At 49.4% G+C, this 20,907-nt stretch overlaps 2 protein-coding genes across 2 annotated transcripts; both read left to right on the top strand.

The window, feature by feature from the left end:
• Positions 1-1,769: 1,769 nt before the first annotated feature.
• On the top strand, positions 1,770-6,323 carry LOC135901428 (uncharacterized). The gene is made up of 2 exons (XM_065431222.2): positions 1,770-3,281; positions 5,730-6,323. Exons 1-2 carry the CDS (start codon positions 2,995-2,997, stop codon positions 6,136-6,138), a joined length of 696 nt encoding a protein of 231 aa, XP_065287294.2. The 5' UTR covers positions 1,770-2,994; the 3' UTR covers positions 6,139-6,323.
• On the top strand, positions 2,072-2,859 carry LOC139054542 (uncharacterized). Its single transcript, XM_070531647.1, has 2 exons — positions 2,072-2,714; positions 2,801-2,859. Exons 1-2 carry the CDS (start codon positions 2,072-2,074, stop codon positions 2,857-2,859), a joined length of 702 nt encoding a protein of 233 aa, XP_070387748.1.
• Positions 6,324-20,907: the final 14,584 nt, after the last annotated feature.

A 20,907-nucleotide genomic window follows, 5' to 3' on the forward strand; every position in this document is an offset into this window, starting at 1 on the left:
GAATGCGTCACGAACTTCTACCCGTAAGATTCAGTACACGCGAAACCGCGGCACACAGCCGAGCTGCTTTTCCCTAACTGCGTCAATAAGCCGGGCGCGGCAACCGTGCTTCTAAACTACCCCAAATATAACGACGTTAGTTACAATAATGTTGGGGGCCACAGAATGCGCGAAAACTTGTCTGTCTCAGGCGTTACGACGTAGTGCACGCATGCACACGCGCAAATGCGTCACACGGCCGAGCCTGTTTTCGCTTACTGCGTCAATAAGCCGGGCGCGGCAAGCGTACCCAAATACTGCCGAAATAAGTTACAGTAATGTTGCGGCTCATAGAAGTCGCAAACATCTCCCAGGACGAGGCATTAACTCAAATTAACTGCGCCAGGATGGCGGTGCTGTTTTTCGCTAACTGCGCCACTCGAACTAAGCCTAAATGTGATTAAAATGCGCCGCACACTGTCAAACACAATTTCTCACCTTGCCGTTGTCCAGTAGTGCAGTGGTGCCGTGTGGAAATGCAGACGACACGCAAGAGAAGCATACAGAAGGCCGGGAGCCCCCAAAAAATGTGCTATATCCAAAACAGACGGGTCGCCGAGCACGCGAGCTTCGCACGTACGACCATCCTCGCTCCCTCCTGCGGCTTGTCTGGCGCATGACGTATGCACGCGCGTCTGGCGTGCCGCTAGCTTGTTGCTAGGCAACGCAACAAAAAGTTGCAAAGTATAACTTCATTTACACGCGAAACTTTTTCACTTTTAGTGGGAAGGAATAAAAAAAATAAAACGTTGTCTGGAAGTTTATTTCACATTCTTTTTTTCTGATGCTCGCGTCAACTAACGGACGTTGTTGAAACTAGGCGTGACGTGTTTCCTGTTGCCAGTTTTTGAAGAGTGACCCCTCTTGTTGAATTTCTTTCTCTACGTATCCGACTTCAGCCGGCGCTCACCCGCGCACCTATTGGCGGCGAGGAGTTACGGAGTCGCCATCTATCGGAAGCGCCTCGCTGGCGTAGTATGGGGGATCACGCTGCGCGCTCCTCATAGACTTTGCTGTCAACGCTCACTGAAAACACCCCGCGCGAGCTCTCCCAGACATTTCTGTAAGTACTTTCGAAACGAGATAAGTTTCTTTACTGTCTAAATAATAATCTTGGGCAAACTGAAAGCACCGAATCGTTTACAGACGCAATCTATTTACCGAATACGTACAGTGAATGCCACTGAGCGCGGTCGCCGCGATGGAGTCTCCCGAACCGGCTTCTTGCGTGAAAGGTAGCCAAACGCTGAGAGAGTTTTAATAGTATGTGAAATATGTTGTTAGAGTGGGCTGGCTGTATAACCAAATGGGACATAACAGCATGAAGCCTGAATGCAGCGATCGCACGTGTTCGTAGCGACCGACTGCGCGTCTGCATGCATATCCGCGCACAATGTTTTGCTTTCGCTGTGAGCGCGTTTTCGCACCGTGCCATGAGCTTTAGGTCGCAGAATATGAGCATTTCACAGTATACAAGCAACCATTCTTGCATGGGCGCTATCAGAGCTGTTCAAAATAATTTCATTCTAGAGACTTCGACGCCTACGGGGACTGTGATATGCCGTCGCGACGTTTCAATCGTTTCTTCTAAATTCTTGGACGTTTCCATATTATTTATCGAGTTGCGTCGCACTGTATGTTTATCGGTGTTCTCAGGGTGTGATTCCCGCTGTTTCGTTTTTTGTAATCCAGTGCATTAATTCATAACACGTACAAACTGTTGTGTCGGCGATAGCGCGCCTGATAAGCAGACTGCTGTTAGTGCGCATGTGCGCACAAGTATTTATAATATCTTGCTATGTGCGTGAACCGTTGATTGTAGATGTAACCAGGAGCCCGTAAGCTGCGGGCAATAAACACCGTTTTCCTGTTGATCCCTTGCCTGGTCACCCACTGACATGAGATACAACACTGGCGACGAGGGTGGGACCCGAAGGCCGCTGTCAGTTTGGTGAAGAAGGCAAGTCTTTTCAAAGTCAGCCTCTGTTCCAAGTTGGACTTTGAAGAATGCTGTTTTTGCGGCTGTGTTAGCATGGATAACAAAGAAGCGACAATGCAGTCGACTGGACAGCTTGGCCAGATGGAGTCATTTGATGTTACCGCAAGTGACTGGACGGCATACAAGGAGAGGTTGACATCTTTTCTGATTGTCAACAAGGTTCCTGACAGCGACAAGGTGCACGCATTCCTCAGCATCATCGGCCCGCGAACGTATGGGCTGCTGAAGTCGTTGACGGCGCCTGACCTGCCGTCGGCTAAAAGTTTCAAACAGCTGAAGAGCATCTTGGACGCCCACCTGGCCCCAGTGCCGTCCATAATCGGTGAACGAGCCAAGTTTTACCGCAGAACACAGCAGGAAGGTGAGCCCCTCCCGGAATATGTTGCCGAACTTCGCAAGTTGTCTCAGACCTGCCAGTTTGGAGCCAGTTTAGACGAAGCGCTGCGGGATCGTTTCGTGTGCGGACTGCTCCGTGAGGACGTGCAGCGAGTACTTTTTACCGAGGGCGACACATTGACGTTCTCGAGAGCAGTGGACCGCGCGCTGGCCATGGAAGCAGCCCGGAAGAATGTCGCCGAGACTCGAGTCGTGGAATCATTGGCCACACAGCTGCACAAAGTTGAAGACGACAATAGAGAGGCACATGCTGATCTGTACGAGGTGCAAGCGAGAGCTGGTAAGCCGCTACCAGTTTGTTACCGCTGCGGTTCCCCGAGCCACACTCACGCAGTATGCCCTCACATTAACGATACCTGTTTTAAGTGTTCGAAGAAAGGACACATTCAAAGAGCCTGTCGGAGCAGCAACAGGCAATCTCATGACGGGTATAAGAAAAACGGAGCCTGAAAACGCTAAAAGTTGTGGCACAGGAGCCGACTATCAGCATTTCCAAACAAGGGGCTGCCAGCCGCGCTCCCATTTTTGTTAAACTAAATATAAATGATGCACCGGTAGAAATGGAACTCGACACGGGAGCTGCAGTGTCAATCATGCCTTTCAAGCAGTTCAAGAAGCGGCTTCCTTCTACCAGCTGCCGATCAACTGACGTCACCCTACGCACCTATACCGGAGCTCTCGTCCGACCTTGTGGCGTCGCGGTTGTCAACGTGCAGCATAGTGGACGGACGGCGCAGCTGCCGCTCTACCTCGTCGACCAAGCAGGACCACCACTGCTAGGACGAGAATGGCTACACACACTGCGTCTGGACTGGGACAGTATTTGGGGTCTGAACTACATCTCAAGGTCAGTGTTTGACTCGTCTTCTCGAACGAAGGAAAGGCTCGATTCTTTGCTAGCCAAGTACGAAACTCTGTTCAATGATGAGTTAGGTGCTATCACAGACGAACGGGCCGAGCTGTTTTTCAAACCAGACCACCGGCCGAAGTTCCTGAAAGCAAGGAATGTGCCGTTCGCATTGCAGTCAGCTGTAGAAGCCGAGATAGCAAAATTGGTTGAACTAGGAATTCTCACGCCACTGAATACAGCGGAGTATGCCACGCCCGTAGTGCCCGTGATAAAGAAAGATGGCAGCATACGCCTATGTGGGGATTATAAGACGACGATAAACCCCTCACTTGACATCACACACTACCCGCTGCCTAAGATAGATGATCTACTGGCAGCGCTGGCCGGGGGGCTACATTTTACGAAGATCGATCTGAACAGGGCATACCAGCAGGTATTCATGGCGGAAGAGTAAAAGAAGTACTTGACATTAAACACGCAGAAAGGTCTGTTTACAGTTAACAGGCTACCTTTCGGAATTGCGTCAGCACCAGGTATTTTTCAGAAAATAATGGACACGATGCTGAAGGGCCTGAGCGGAGTGTGCTGTTATCTCGATGACATTCTAGTCACGGGAAAAACCACTGAAGAGCATTTGATAAACCTAGAAGCTCTCCTGAAACGTCTGTCAGAGCGAGGTGTCAGGGTGAAAAAAGAAAAATGTGCGTTTTTTCAAAACGAGCTCTGCTACCTGGGGCACAAAATAGGTGCGGAAGGAATCGCTGCGTCACCGGACAAAATTGAGGCAGTTATTAAGGCTGCTGCACCGACAACAAAGCAGCAACTGCAGTCCTTCCTAGGTGTCGTCAACTATTACGGGAAGTTCGTACCTAATTTGTCAACTGTTGCTAACCCCTTGTACCGGCTTTTGCAGAAAGACACTTCGTGGTGCTGGGACGACCGCTGCCACGCAGCGTTCGAGCAAATCAAAACAATGTTATCATCACCACAGGTGCTGGCCCATTACGACCCGGATAGACCGTTGAAGCTGGCCTGTGACGCATCGCAGTACGGAGTAGGTGCCGTACTTTCCCACGTTTTCGAGGACTGTAGGTCTCGACCGGTTGCTTTCGCATCGCGCACGTTGTCCGAGTCTGAGAAGAAATACAGCCAGCTTGAAAAAGAGGCATTGGCCATAATTTTTGGCATAAAGAAGTTTCACTACTTCATTTATGGTCGATCATTCACTCTAATCACGGACCATAAGCCGTTACAGCAAATTTTGGGACCAACAACTGGGATCCCGCCTATTGCAGCTGCGCGATTACAGCGTTGGGCAGTGACGTTATCGGCGTACAGCTACAACCTTCTCTTTAAGAAGTCAGCCGATAACGCCGAAGCTGATTTTTGCGCCCGGTTGCCGCTTCCCTATGTCAAGGACGAGACGCAAGAAAGCGAAGAAACTTTTTATACATTGCGACTGGCCTCCCTGCCAGTGTCGAGTAAAGAAATCGCGCGTGCCACGCAACGCGACAACGAGCTGGTACAAGTAAAAGAATTCATAAGTACAGGTTGGCCAAGAACCATTGGTGAAGACAGGCTGAAACATTACGTCACCAGGTGCAATGAATTAACCTTGCATCAAGGATGCATATTGCTCGGAACACGAGTAGTCATCCCTGCAAAACTGCAGAGTGCAGTTTTGGAAAAGTTACACGAGGGTCACCCAGGTATAGTTCGCAGCAAGGCGCTCGCGCGAAGTTATGTCTGGTGGCCGTGTATAGAAGCGGATCTTGAGCGTATGGTTCAATCATGTGCAAAGTGCCAAGAACAACGCAGTGCCCCTGGCAAAGCACCACTGCACCCGTGGTCCTGGCCCACAGCGCCGTGGCAACGCACACACATTGATTTTGCAGGACCTTTTCAACAATCTATGTTTCTCTTAGTGGTCGATGCCCACTCCAAGTGGCCGGAAGTTTTTGTGATGCCGTCGACTACTACAGAGGCCACAATTCAGTGTTTAAGAGATGTTTTTGCACGTTTCGGTTTCCCGGAGACAATTGTGTCTGATAACGGGCCACAATTCACGTCACAGGACTTCAAACAGTTCGTCCGAGAGATGGGCTGCCGACACGTGCAAACAGCACCCTACAATCCTAGCGCAAATGGGCTCGCGGAACGTTTCGTGCAAACTCTGAAGAATGCGCTGCGAAAGGATGACACGCGCCAACCACTGAAGGTAAAGTTAAACAAGTTTCTGCTCGCCTATCGGAACACTCCTCACGCTACAACGCACGAGGCGCCGGCCAACTTGTTGTTGGGTCGACGTTTGCGTACGCGCCTTGACGTGCTCAAACCTGTGGTGGGGGAGAGGGTGGCTTACGAACAGTTCACACAGACGGTGAACCGACCATGTCGAGTGCGCGAAGTCACTCTTGGTGATCATGTTCTCGCACGCAATTACAGGGGACAGCCAAAATGGATGCCAGCAGTAGTAATGGCCCAGACTGGACCAGTGTCTTTCAAGGTTCGTGTATCAACCCCTTCAGGATGCTTGGAGTGGCGGCGTCACAAGAACCAGTTGCTTCAAAGCACGACCGTGCCTGCGGAAAACGGCGTTCAAGACGACGAGTTCTCCGTGGGGCCACACAGCGACCTCGGATCGGGATCAGCTGCGGAAAACTCCGTGGAAGGCGGTGGGTTCGCCGTGGGGCCACACAGCGACCCCGGATCGGGACAAGCCTTTTCGGTACCACCAGCTAGTGTTTCTCTCTCACCACCGACGTTACAGGCTGACACTGCACGGGGTGACGATGATCGACGCTACCCAATTCGAAATCGTCGACCACCTGATAGGTTCCAAGCAGGAACGTGAACTTTGTTTCATAATAAAAGCGGAGGAAGTGTTGTGTCGGCGATAGCGCGCCTGATAAGCAGACTGCTGTTAGTGCGCATGTGCGCACAAGTACTTATAATATCTTGCTATGTGCGTGAACCGTTGATTGTAGATGTAACCAGGAGCCCGTAAGCTGCGGGCAATAAACACCGTTTTCCTGTTGATCCCTTGCCTGGTCACCCACTGACATGAGATACAACACAAACACGACCATATGCCATGCTTTTTTTTTATGTGCTTCTTACCGTACCCTTTCCATCCCAGTGAACTTGCCAGTATCTATAGCATCGACAAGTTCATAGACCAAACCGTCATGACATTAGTCGGGCAGTGGACTCAGGCGAGCGTCTCAGCGCGCGTTTTCCGAACATCGCAGACACGGCGCCGTAGCAGAAATCTTCCTCGCGTCTGTGCTTGCTGCATACCCGAGATGTATCCGATGACTGTTTGCCGGTTTTATGTTTCGCGAGCCAAGCTTCACGCAGCTTCTTGTCCTGCGGCTACGTGTGAATAAGGCTGACATCGGGCTCCGTTGCGCACGTCCGGCACTGCGGCACCGAGCAGTAGCCTACCATGTTGCGCGCCTTCAAAGGCAGCAACTACCTATTCTAGTGCTTTCAAGCGTTGTAAAGGAGACACTCGAAGCGGGAAAATCCCGCCACTAATTGAGGACCGCAGCATACGAGGGAATTTTAACTCTCGTTTCCAGCTCGCTTCGGCGCTCTCGAAGCAGCCGACGCGGCCGCTATGTCCACGCGATTCCTAATAGCACGTCACGGCGACGGTGGCGCCAGATTTTGCTGTGGTGGAGCTCGAGGCCAATAACGTCGGGGTAGAAGTTCGCCTTACACCGTACCAGCGAGTGCAGCAAGAAGGCGCCTAGCCAGTAACGCCGTCCGAGCGGGCGCCCATGGTGCATGCACATCGGTGGCAAACTCTGACCTCGGATGATGTCGCGTTTGACGTTTAGCATTTAAAAAAATTACCGACGATTACGTTACTTCCTAATGCGAAATTTGAGCGCAGCAAATAAGCTGTTTCACCTTTTCGATAGATTGAGGCAAAGAAATCGAGCAACACATGTATGGGCTATCACAGAATTTTTTTTTTATTTTTCACACGTATTCCTTTAACAAAGACTCCACTAACAGTTCTTGACAGTCATGAAGGAAGCTTTGTGGTCGGAGAAATAGACTGATATATGTTCGACTTGGTACACCAATGCTTGATTCTCAAAGACGAGATCTATACAAGTGCCTCGCGAGGTTGTCACAGCCGTGGGACGCGTTACGAGCGAGAGGAACGGGATGTTCTCCCGCATAAGTGTTAGGAAATTGCTGTTTGTCTTTATGTCAACATTAAAGTCCCCCACTACTAACATCGGTGTGGATCGATGGACGGTTAAAGCAGCGACTGACTGATGCCGCTGACGCCGATAGTGAGTCAACCCCAGCTGCGGAGTTGGTTTCAGGGACAACGCCGCCCATGCCGACACAAACAATATGATACCCTCGCTTCCGCAGCGCTAAGAACCAGGTCTAGCCGTGGGAAGGTGGTCACGTATTCGTCGACGTGCCGGGGCCTACGTGAAATAACCGGCGCGTCGGCAACTGAAGAGCACCCTATCCGCCACACAAGAACGGGGGGGGGGGGGGGACCCTTTCCTCCTCTTTCTGCATGGCGGCGACGGTGTTCTATGCAGTCATGTTATCTTGACTCTCTAGCGGCGTCAGCGGCATCCAGCGGTATCAGTCGATCGCTGCTAGCGCTGGGGGGATGAAAGGGGGGCGGAGCTGGTTACGAGGCCGACGACAACGCCGACGACGACGCGAAACCCAGGAACGGACGCCAAAGAGCTGCGCTCTAAAAAGAAGCACCGCCCGCGAACCCCGTACAGATGCTAAACAAGCGAAGCTGAAATGTGCGGCCCGGATGTGTACTTGAGGTCGACGTTGTAGCTGTTCTGCCTCACAGGCACGAACCGCCGGATCCTCTACCCGACGTCATCCCTGGCGATCTCGCTCAGTCGCGGCGTTGGCGGCGTAACGTTGCCGCTTTAGCTCCGCTTCATGAATTTGCTCGGCCGCATGAGCCGCATCGCAGGCCCGATGTTCTGCCGAGGTGTTAACGCGACGCCAACGAGATCCCTCCCGCTCCTGCTGTGGGCGCTGTTGCTCGTAGGCCAGCTGCTCCTCCGCAGAGCGAACGATGCGTGGCCGTTCACTGCGAAGTCAGAGGGAGACTGGTGCCCCGCGGCCTGGTGCGAGAGAGAAACGACGTCAATATTGGCGTAGCCAATAGCGAGCCACACCTTCCGCCTGTGAGCTTCTGTGATCAGATGGCGAGCCTTTCGTCTTGGCTGCATTAATTTATACAGCCTTGCTATAAAAATTGTCCGTGCCAACCGCGGAAACGCGTTAGTGCCACTGCTCGCGCGTTCGTTGTAGTAGTCGTCGTCATGTTCTACAGCTCGCTCTGTTGTGAAAAAAACTATCATCGTCAGCAATGACTTGAGCGTCGTCGTTTTCCACAGCTGGCTCCGTTGCCGCTCATCAATTACAGCGTAGAAGTTCACTTCTGTCGTCGTAATGGGGAGGCCACGTTTACGGATTTATGATCGATTGCGTAAGGGGGCATGAACTTAAGGGGATTTCTGTGGTCGGACCGAGAGCGTTTCGCCTAGGTATATCCTTCTTAGCTGTAAAAAAAAAGGAAAAAGAAGCCAGACTCAACCACAGTTTACATCTACGTAAAGCGTAGAATTCTTCGTGTGGTTGGCTCATGAACCATGTTACTGGGTATATAAAGTGTGGTTTTCGTGCGAGAATTATTATCATTAAATATGAGCATATTATTCGAAAAAATTATATTTTATTGCAGTGAATTATATGCAGGATGCATATTATATACACATATCTGAGATTCCTGATAGTCTCAGTAACCGCTTCAGTGTTTGTGAGGGTAACGATATGCCCCGTGGAAATCTTGAATCTTAATTACTTGACAGCCATGTACTGCTCCAGGGTGAGCACAACTCCGCGTCAGTTGGTGCGGCTAATCCCGCTGGTGGTGTGGTCAAAGATAGTGGTATGCACTTCAGAGTGAATACACCTAGGATGCCCCACGTAGATTTCAGGAAATGACACCTTGTCGATGTGCTATTCAGAGGATATGCTTAGGAGCGTCGCATTCTCTCGGGGGTAAGTCGAGTTATATAACCTGGTCCCCGACTTCAGTCTCCTCATTTATAGTGAAAATCATACTGGCCTGAACGGGATCTTCCACAGAAAGGGTGCTGTGTTCGTCGGCGTTCTCGGCCTCTTCCTGGTACGTGAAACCTTTCAAACTAGGGAGGCGAGGAAATTTGTACTTGTTCAAGCTCGATCGGAAGCTCGCACATACCACAATGTCTCCAACGTTTTTGTTAGGAAATGTGGTTGTACGATCGGCACGAACGTCCCTTAGACGCAATGTCCGTCCGAGGTAAACCGAAGGCGAACGCAGACTCTACAAGAGCTACCAAAGGACTCCTCGACATAAACGCTTTTCAGTATAATGTTTAGCGACGGCTTACGGGCGAGAAATGGCTCGAGCCGCCTTCGTTAACGCTCGCCGTCGAGTACCGGCGGTTCGGCTCTGCACCAAGATGGCCGACCTGCGTTGGTTCGTTTGGGTGGCACTTCATTGGCGAACGGCTAACTTAACCTGCTCTAAGCGAGCGGCTCGAGCTTCCGCTCTCTTGGCGGTGTGCCGAAGACGCGTCGCTTCAGCCCGCTTGCGTTCCGCAAGCTCAGCGGCAGTGACCACCTTGTTCAGTCAAGGCATCGATGTAACATGGAGATGGAAGAGGACTGTAGCGATACTCTGTTACACGCACCTGCAGAAGCCAGCGGAGGCGTACGTAGGGTGTGCGTACAATTGATTTTTTGGAGGCAGTTTACGTGAGCCAGACGCACCTGGCGGCGTTTGTAATTGTTTCGGCACTTGCGGCGACGGGACCATAGAGTTTCCTAAAATTAATGCTAGAAGTAACTCTGGCGCGGCGATCGATAAGCCACCATGGGAACGATGCTAAGTACAAAGATTGGTGTGATCTTACTGCTTTTCGATTCAGACGTTCTTGTGGCTTTGTTTATTACTCTTCATCTACCTTCATTGACCTAAATTTCAAAGCAATCTATACTTTGCTATATGCAAAAGATCCTGAGAACACGCACAATCGCTTCGAATTTCCATGGTTCAGCCAGCATGTTGAGGTGGCCAAATCGAAAAAGTGATGGCTTGTCATCGAGAAATTCATACGGGCGTTCCATGCCGCTTGTCAATGCTTGCGTGCGTGACGTACTTATTCCTTCATCGGATCTCGTACGCGTCGGACGCTGGTATCATGCTGTCTCTCCGAGCGGTGTCAGCGGCCGCAGGCCGTCGCTCTTCTGTCTCTGCTGAGGACCACAAGGTTATTCTGCCAACTGCAATCCAACATTCAATGATTGCCAGCAATCCAATGATTGCCAACTGCAATCGCTTCCCTGAACACTGCTTTGCTGCACTGTGATGTACCTGCCAGGCCATACCGAATCAATGATTTGGAAAAAGAAATTGAGCGCCTACAAGTAGTCAAGGATGTAGCGTTGATAGGTGCCTACTAGATGAATCATGTCTGGGCGCTAACGACATATTCAGTGGCCGCAAAGCAAGTGCTCGTGGAAGCAAACGAACTGCGCATCAAAGGTAAAAGATGTCATCGATCCCAACGACACTCAGGCGAGTGTAAAACTCATCGGCTTCCGTACCATAACAGTGACGACGCCGTACGAAAAGCATAGGAACCATATGGAGAAATTGAGGAAATTGGTAGGGAAACGTGGCTGATCGGAAAATTCAAGGGAGCCCAAAGCCATCTAGGTCGGTGATTTTGAGACTGAAACACGGAGTTACTGTCGAAAAGCTCCCGCATCAGATTCGTATTCAGAGTAGCAAGAGTTTTTCTGCCTGAAAGGCCATTCCTGTGTCTGAGATGCGAGAGCTGGGGCCGTATAAAAAAGGGTTGTATCCCGCAGTGTTCTGCACGCCGCAAGTTCGGCCACGAAGCCGACGACTGTAACATTGGAAGATGGCGAAAACAACGACACATATTTACTCATGGACGAGGATAAAGCTGTAGCAACATTGCAGCTTAATAACATAAATGTTTCCTCGTGGGTGCCTGAACCTGAAACACCAGCCACGCAAAAAGAAACTGAGAATGCCGACTCTCCAGTGGAGGCTGTGACAAATGTTTTGCCGGCCGTCTCTGTAATAACGGATAAAACCTCGGAGGAGCCGGAAGAAGAATGAAGTGTAGTGTTTCAAGCTCCGTCCGCTTCAGTGCCGATGTAGTCGCCGACGGTGTCTGAAGTGATCTACCCAATAGCGGGACCAGAACGCCCGGAGACGCTCGTGGCGCCTGAAAACGCGGTCTCTGCGATTGAAGCAGAGGTTATGGACAATGCCTACTTCGTGGAAAAGGAGCGAAGACGCCAGCGGCTGTCAGAAGCGCCGAACTTGCCCATGGAAGCGGGGACACCGGACGTGTACCATTCCCTGGAGTCTCAGCCGGAGGTCACTAGCAATAGGGCTACAAGGATATCTGGCCTTTGTTCGGACGAGAATTAAGGCACGTCAAGGAGTATCGCAGAGATGAGAAGCACGGTGCCAAAAGGAAAATTATTATTAGGAACCGTATTAACGCGGGTCTTCGGGTACCATCCGTGGAAAGATGTCACAAGCGCTCCTTGTGACTTGTGAAGATGACGCATCAGTGGTATGCATCCTTGGTCGGAGTAACGGCAACTTTAACAACGGAGCTGTCAAAGTTTTAGTTCCGCCTTGGAGCGTTACCAGACTCAGCCCAGCTGTGCGCCGCCTCGCGTTGCCTAGCGCCCACCTGCTAGAGCACTGAGCCACGTAACCTCCTCGCACCCCACGTAATCTCCTCCCGCACCTCTCGCCTCCTCTACTCCGTGCTTACTGGTACTGCCAAATATGGACGAGAAAACCATGGCCAGGCGGCGCTACTGCGCCTCCCCCAATGTGGAAACGCCAAGCAGCGCGGTCGCGTCATGGCGTAGTCTCCGCTTTGTTTGCATTGCGCCGTCCGCGCTTTTCTTCGCTGCTCGTTCTCACGGCGCTCCGTTTTCGACGGCGGCAGATCGCCTGCTTGCGCAACAGCGATGCAAAGATTGTCGTGCGGTTTCAAGAAGGTTGCCGACACCGACAGCTTTTTTTCGTGGCGGCAACCTCACAATAGGGGAGCGTCTGCTTCCGAACGTGTACGGCGTTGAACAAATTGTGGACGGTGATGTGAGAGTGAAAGCCAAGTGCGTGTCACAGGTGTCCGACAAGATCGTATATGACGTCGAGTTAGGGTACGCACCATGTTCAGAAATTTATCCACTTTTATTTCAATTACAACATAAGTCACACTGGCAGCAGGAACTTCTGTTGTCATACCACTCGATGACTGCAGATCCATTGGGCTGCTTCTTGACGGTTCCGTCACTTCACAAAGGCATGTTCTGGAGTCTGTTTCACACGTGTCTTGCTGCTGCTCAAGAGCTGTGTCGCTGCTGTACCAAAGCACATGTCCCGGTAGTGCTGACTGCTGAGAAGACTGTTGTGATTGCCATTGGTCTGTTTGGCGCCGCTTCCATCTGCATCGCATGTAAGTTAAATTAAAGTTAAATTATGGGGTTTTACGTGCCAAAACCACTTTCTGATTATGAGGCACGCCGTAATGGAGGACTCCGGAAATTTCAACAACCTGGGGTTCTTTAACATGCAGCTAAATCTAAGCACACGGGTGTTTTCGCATTTCGCCTCCATCGAAATGCGGCCCGCATATAAATGAAGCAGTGTGTGTACCTATTTGTTGTGGGGATTAAATTCCAATAATATGTTTGCAAAGGTAACGTTCCTGTGATTGTGTGCATATATTATTCTACAAGAGTGGTTCCACTACAAGTTATGATACGTGCACACTTAGATACTTAGAAAGCATGGACAAACAACAAACATAACGCGCACGTCTCGAGCGGCTGCTTTCCGATCTGCCGCTTCCCGACGCACGCGACGACCGCGGCTTGCAATAAATACGGTCTGCTACCACACAAAAGTGGCGCGCGGCCCCTTTCGTTACCTGCACAACTAGTAATTTCAGTTGCAGCGTTTGGAAAAGGGAAATAATTATCTTGAGCTCGTCCATGCCGATCGCGAGGGAAGGCACAGTGCAATCAAATAAATTCGGGGGTTCTAAGTGCCAAAACCATGCCGAAACCACGAAATCATTATGAGGCCCGCTGTAATGGGGAGTCTCAGGAGTAATTTTAACCTCTGGGGGTTCTTTAACGTGCACAAAAATCAAAGCACACGGTAACAAGGGTGTTCTTGCATTTTGCCCCTTTCGAAATGCGGCCGCCGTGGCTGGGAATCGAGCACGCGTCGTAGAACTTAGCGGCGCAACACGCATGCATTTACCGCTAACAAACGGCGGATGCCACCACAATTCAACAACGCGACACGACTAAACAAACGGCCGTGCACTAAAAACAGGCATATGACTATTCCGCTTTCAAGATATTACACGCGAATGCGAAAGTATGAGACTTACTTGACTCGGCCGCGCACTGCAGTTATCCATGCTTGTCGTCTGTCCTTCTCGTACCACTTCCCAGGAAATCTGTAGAACATCACGGGCGGCGTAGGACCTTTCGTGTTTTCGAGGCTGCTGTGGCAATCGACAACACATCAGTATTGCGTGCCACCTTTCCTGGCTGATGAGGTCGCACTCGGCATCGCAAAAACCACGCGCACGAGCGCTCCCGCCGTACAGAACACGGGCGCGCGCCAGCGCAGCGACGACCCTCGAAACTTCCATCGGTCTGCTAGGGGAGCATTCGGCGCTGGTGCCGCGCGGGCAAACTTGAAGGTTTCCTCGTCTATAATGCCACCGCATCACCTCCTCTCCTTGTGAATACGTCACGAGAGTTGGATGGTAGCGGCAGATGGGGGAGCGCTGCGTTTTCGTAACGCGGCGCGCGTTGTGAAAACAAATTTTCTCCATGACTGCAACGCTAGAATGACATCACGTGGAGCTTTTTCTAGGTGGCTTTGGTGGAGCATGCTGCACCGTAAACGCGATTGCGTTTCTTCGATTGTGCGTGGTTCGTCGTACACGGAAGCGCAACGATGCCTGGCTGTTGTTGCGCACCAAACTGCAAGTCCAGTTATGAAGGAGGACCAAGTGTACGAGTGCACAACTTCCCATGTGACCGAGCGATTCGTGCAGCATGGACAAAAGCTGTTCCAAGGAAGGACTACTCGCCAATGAAGTACCCAATGGTAAGCATTTCTTCTCTCTATTTTCGTCAGCATAGTGCGCAATGTATTCGTGCACGCGTGCACAATAGATGGGTATCTGCACCTGTCGACGCGCTTCTGAATTCTACATTTTGTCGAGTTCCCCGCAGGGGCGTCCGCGTCAGCAGGCGTTTGGTGTGTTGCGACACCACGGACCCGAGCACACGAGGGTTGGACCCTCCCGCGTGTAGTCGTGCGCGGCTTAGCCGTGTCCGGGGAAAGGGGGATCCTGGAGGTTGAGCCGATGCTGGGCGATCGGACCTTTAAGGCCTCCCGGCGGAGGCAACACACCTCTTTGGCCTCTGCTTCACGTAGACGGCACCCCCGGACTGACCCACCCGGGGGAAATCGGTAGTCGCCTCTTCCTGTCTCTCTCTCTCCTCAAAACTTCGACTTTATCTCTCACTTTTTGAACTTTCCTGTCTTCTTCTCTCTTCCAGTTACTTCCTTTCTCCACGGCGGCAAGGGTTAACCTTGTGTGGATATCCTACCTTGGGTACACCATATTTGGTTATAGTGACGGCGTACGGCTGGCGTCGTGCAGGCTTGGACACAAGCCCTGCCGCGTCCCCTCGTTGGGCTCCGTGGTGGGCGGTCGGCGCTGTTGCCGAACACACACACTTTCCTATGGCAGCTCAAATCTCTCTTGTCCATGATCGGCGTCTCAAAAGATGCCGCACCGAAGTACCATTTCAATTCTCCTTTCGAAGCAACGCTCCATCTTTCCCCAAATACTATGTAGTCCACAGTGAAAGTAACACACCTATTAGAAAGCTTTCTCCATTCCTGGTCGCCAAATGCCTGAAAGATAAAATCGGACAGACATACAAAGCCTCCAAAATGTCTAGCGGGGACCTCCTCCTAGAATTAAATAGTAAAGACCAAGCAGATAAGCTGTCTGAACTTACCAGTATTGGCGAGGCGACAGTGACTGTTTCAGCTCACAGAACACTCAATACAAGTAGGGGAGTAATATCTGAAGAAGACTTTATTGGCTTAAGTGACGAGGAACTGCTGGAAGGTTTCCAGGAACAAAATGTGACAAAGGTACAAAGAATAGTAATCCGTAGAAACGACCAAGAAATCCCCACCAAACATGTCATACTTACATTTGGTACAAGCGTAATGCCTACCTCTCTGGATGCAGGGTACGTTAACGTAAACGTCAGACCATATATCCCGAACCCAAGACGGTGTTTCAAGTGTCCAAGGTTCGGACATGCTTCACATGCATGCCGAGGCCAAACAACCTGTGCTAAATGCAGCTCAACTGATCATCAATCTGAAAACTGCACTTCTTCCCCACATTGTACTAAGTGCAAAGGAGACCATCCAGCCTACTCGCGGTCTTGCCCATGCTGGAAAAAAGAAAAAGAAGTAATAGCACTAACTGTCAAAGAAAAAATATCGTTCTTTGAAGCCCGAAAACGACTGTCGTACCTTCCGCGACGCAGTTATGCCGATGTGACGCAGGCGGGGGCAGCGTCACAGAGGCTTCCGGAGTCCTCCGAGCCCACGCGCAGTGGTGCCGCAGTGACTCCTCCCGCCCCCGTGGTGGAAGCAGTCAGTACTGCTCCGCCCTCTTCAACGGCCCTGCAGACACCAGTCCCGCAGGGTCCTAAGATCAAGCGAACTCCAAGGCCCGAGACACGTGTCTCGGCGCCAAACTCTCGGTCCTCCAGCGCCTCAGAGAGAGCAATGGAGGTCGAAACAAAAACCCCGGTGTCCTCGACACCGAAGGACAAGCGCTCCCTGGAGCGCGGTAAGAGGGATAAAATCCCAATAACAACTCTAAATAAGAAGGCGATAACCTAAGGGTTATCGCTCTGTTTGTATCTGCCTTCTTCAGATCCATGTCACCTAACATCTTTCTTATCTCCCATTCACTCGTTAATATCAATTTTCGCCTTTCAATTTCATAATGGCTTTCATGATCCATTGGAATTGTAGAGGTCTCATTCATAACTTAGGTGACATAAAAGACCTTTTAATAAACTTCTCTCCTGTGGCCCTGTGCTTACAGGAAACTAACCTAGGCGAAAAACACGAACTTTTTAAAAGGTTTCACTGTTGTACGGCGCGACCGTACTCAGACGAACCGGCTGTCAGGTGGTGTAGCCATTGTTCTGCCAGTTGGTATACCAGCCAGAGAAATTCCCATTAACACTCACATAGAAGCGGTTGCTGTCACCGTTTTAGCTCACAAAACCATCACCATTTGTTCAATGTACATTCCGCCACATTCACATTTTACCGTAAGAGACCTAGAGATAATTTTAGAGCAGCTACCTGAACGATTTTTAATAGGTGGTGATTTTTATTCACATAACACGTTATGGGGTAGTAACACTACTGACACCAGGGGCCAAACACTTGAAGATTTTATTCTAACCAACGACATATGCCTATTAAACTCTGGTGCGGCAACTTACTGTTGCCCAAGCACAGGAGCTATGAGTTGCCTAGATCTGTCACTGTGCTCTCCATCACTTTTTACAGATTTTAAATGGGATGTCGTTGACAACCCCTATGGAAGTGATCACCTTCCTGTAAAAATTAACTTATCATCCCCACCACAAATCATCCCAAGCAAACCACGTCGTTGGAAGCTACACTTAGCAAACTGGGCACTGTTTCAAGAACAGGCCAGCCTGGAAAAAGTTTTCTCGAAAGATTTAAAAGTCGACAACCAAAACAAATTGTACACAACCTGTATTATTAATGCCGTGCGGCTAGCGATTCCTCAGTCCTCAGGAGTGGTTCGACATAATCATAAAATCTGGTACACGCAAGAATGTAGGGAAGCAGAAAAGAAACAAAACAAAGCGTGGGGCATATTTCGTAGATACCCAACCCATGATAATCTTGTAAATTTTAAAAAGGCGAAAGCCAACGCACGCCGCATCCGTCGAGACGCTGAGAAAACTTCCTGGAAGAACTACATATCATCTATTAACAGCTCAACCACATCCAAAAAAATGTGGGAACAAGTCCATAAATTAAATGGCAGCTTCTCCCCTTTCACAATTCCGTTATTAACAGCTCCTGGCACACAAACAAGTATAGGGGAACAGGCAGACGTACTAGGGGAAGATTTTTCTCATGTTTCAAGTTCCTCACACTACACTCCATCATTCCTGAAGCACAAACATACAACCGAAAAACAAAAAACTTCCTACAAGTGGCTCTACAAATGAACCCTATAATGCATTAATCACATTTCACGAAATCCAAAAAGTACTGTCGGCAGGTAAACAGACGGCACCCTGCCCTGATGAGATACATTATGAAATGCTCGCTCACCTCTCAGACGCTGCTGTAAACGCACTTCTGAAATTCTTCAATAAAATATGGGTATCGGGTAAAATTCCGGAAGCTTGGAAAAAAGCCGTGATTATACCGTTCCTGAAACCTGCAAAACCACCAACCGCCCCTAGTAGTTATAGGCCTATAGCCCTCACAATTGCCTGGCAAAATCATTCGAAAGTATCCTGAACGTTAGGCTGACGTTCACTCTTCAGTCACGTGAACTCCTTGACATCCACCAGCGCGGATTTAAAAAAAACGTGTTCAACGACTGATCATCTCGTCCGCCTAGAAAATACAGTGCGAGAAGCATTCGTACACAAGCAACACTGTTTAGCAATCTTTTTCGATATCGATAAGGCTTACGATACCGCCTGGAGGTTCGGTATTCTTCGCAACCTAGCAGAACTTGGTATTCGTGGTAGGATGCTGAACTGCTTGAAAGATTTCATCTCCGACCGTTCATTTCATGCACGCCTTGGTGCAACTCTGTCGAAGAAATTCGTCCAAGAGAATGGAGTGCCGCAGGGCTGTATTTTAAGTACGACACTTTTCATAGTAAAAATGAACTCCATAGCAAAAATAATTCCTAGGTCCATTATGTATTCTGTATATCTTGATGACCTTCAAATAGCATGCACATCCTCCAGCTTACCAACATGCGAGAGACAAATACAACTCACATTGAACAAACTCGCGATTTGGGCAGACAAAAACGGGTTTAAATTTTCACCCCAAAAAACAGTTGCTGTCCTCTTTTCACTCAAAAGAGGCCTACAGGTTGACCCCACCCTACACCTAAATGAAACCGTACTTCCAGTAAAGAATGAACACAAATTTTTAGGCATAATTTTTGACAAAAAGCTCACATTCCTACCACACATAACCACCCTGAAAAAGAAAGCTTCCCAGTCACTAAATATACTCAAAGTACTGTCTTATAAACATTAGGGTTCTGACAGAACATGTCTTCTACGCATTTATCGTTACTTAGTGCGTTCCTCCTTAGATTATGGCTGCATAGTGTATGGCTCAGCAAGACCGACATACCTTAAAAAATTAGATCCAGTACATAACTCAGGCTTGCGTATTTCATGTGGTGCATACCGAACGTCTCCTATAACCAGACTTCACGTAGAAACAAACGAACCCCCACTAGAAACTAGAAGAGCCGCTCTAACCTGTGCATATATTCTCAAGATACAATCTCTACCAAAACACATTTGCTACCCACTTGTAACAAAATGCCTTTCCCGAGTACTTTTCAACAACAAACTACAAGACCACTGCTCCTGCGATTTGAAGAGATGTGCCGGAATCTTAGCATATTGGACACTTTACCTGGCATTACCCACAGACAAAATCCACTACCCCCATGGTTCATCTTTCCCACAGCTTGCGATCTCACTTTAACACCGTTCCGTAAAACACAAACTCCGCCACAACACATAATTCAGGAATTCCTAGCACTGAAGGAAAAATACAGCAGTTTCACAGATTTTTACACAGATGGTTCGAAAACAAAGGACCATGTTGGAAGTGCAGTCGTCCAAGGGAACTGGGAAGAAACTGTAAGACTTCCGCAGTGCACATCCATTTTCACTGCCGAATGTTACGCCATTTCTATAGCAATAGAGAAAATAGTAAAGGAGAACCTCGCAAATAGTATCATATACACAGACTCCCTAAGTGCACTCACAGCTCTTCATCCCAAAAATGCAGTCAGAAGACCATTATTTGGAGACATTATACACAATTTAATAAAAGCCACCACACAAGGACTGAACATTAAATTATGCTGGGTTCCGAGCCACGTCGGAATTAGTGGCAATGAGAAAGCAGACGCATGTGCGGCACAGGCCCGGCACAAAGAAATAACAAAAGTAAAGATACCTCCTAACGACTGCATGAAGTTAATTCATCATAAACTAAGGACAAAATGGCAGTCTGCTTGGAACAATGAAGCAAACAAGAAATTACACCTGCTAAAACCTGCGTTAGGCGAATGGAAATCTTGTACACACCAGGAACGTTTCAAGGAAGTGGTTCTGTGCCGTCTTCGCATAGGACACACACACCTAACACACAACTTCATTCTAACAAAGCAAGACAAACCCCACTGTGAACTATGTGGAGATGAACTAACAGTTAACCATATCCTATTTTCATGCAGAAAACTTGAACCACTGAGGAAGAAGTCTTTTACCATATTCTACAAAGAACATATCCCTTTTCACCCAGCTTTGATTTTAGGAGAAGATGGGCTTGTTGAAGTATCATGTGTTTTTAGCTTTTTAAAAGAAGCTGGAGTTCTCTTAGAACTTTAAAACGTAACTTAACTACATATTAACTACATATTACAGAGCACCTCATCCACCTTCTCATCCCTGAGAAGAAGGCCGAAGTCCTTAGTTAACTTGTTGGGACTTTCCGGGCTCTTGCCCAGACAAGGACTCACTGAGGTGTCCCAACTTATTGAAAGAATCCATACCTAGTGTTTGGCGCATGATAGCCTAAGCTGCTTATGTGCCATTAACCCCAACTCAACTCAACTCAATTTTGTCGAGTTTCATATCTGTCACGGCTTTTTTAAATTTCAGGTCTGTGAAAAGCATTTCTTGCCATCGCATTACTTGAAGACGACATCTTACACGGACGTCAAGACAGGAAAAGTTGTCGAAGTTGCCGTGAACAAACTGGCAGTGAGTTATTAGCTCGGCTATGCCAGGATATACGTAGCGAAAGCTAAGGCATAGCATAGTCAGCCTTGGGTAATCTTGATTGCAAGTCCAGGTTAGTCTGGTTGTCTTGCTGTGTTGCGGGGTTTAGCCAGTCGTACGGCGCGCTGTTCGTCTGTTTCCTGGGCGATTTGCTTCCTCTTTATCTCGTTCCGATGTCGATTCCAGGCCTCCTCCCGCTTGTCAGAATTGTCGCCGTCCATACTGCCGCCTCAAATGTGGTTGGGACGCAAGCGAGCTCTTCTTTTCAATCCACTGACATGTTATCACGCATGCGACGCAGCTGGCGAAGCGAGCGCAGGCCTAC

Source organism: Dermacentor albipictus, chromosome 1, assembly GCF_038994185.2.
Source record: "Dermacentor albipictus isolate Rhodes 1998 colony chromosome 1, USDA_Dalb.pri_finalv2, whole genome shotgun sequence".
Lineage (NCBI taxonomy): Eukaryota > Metazoa > Arthropoda > Arachnida > Ixodida > Ixodidae > Dermacentor > Dermacentor albipictus.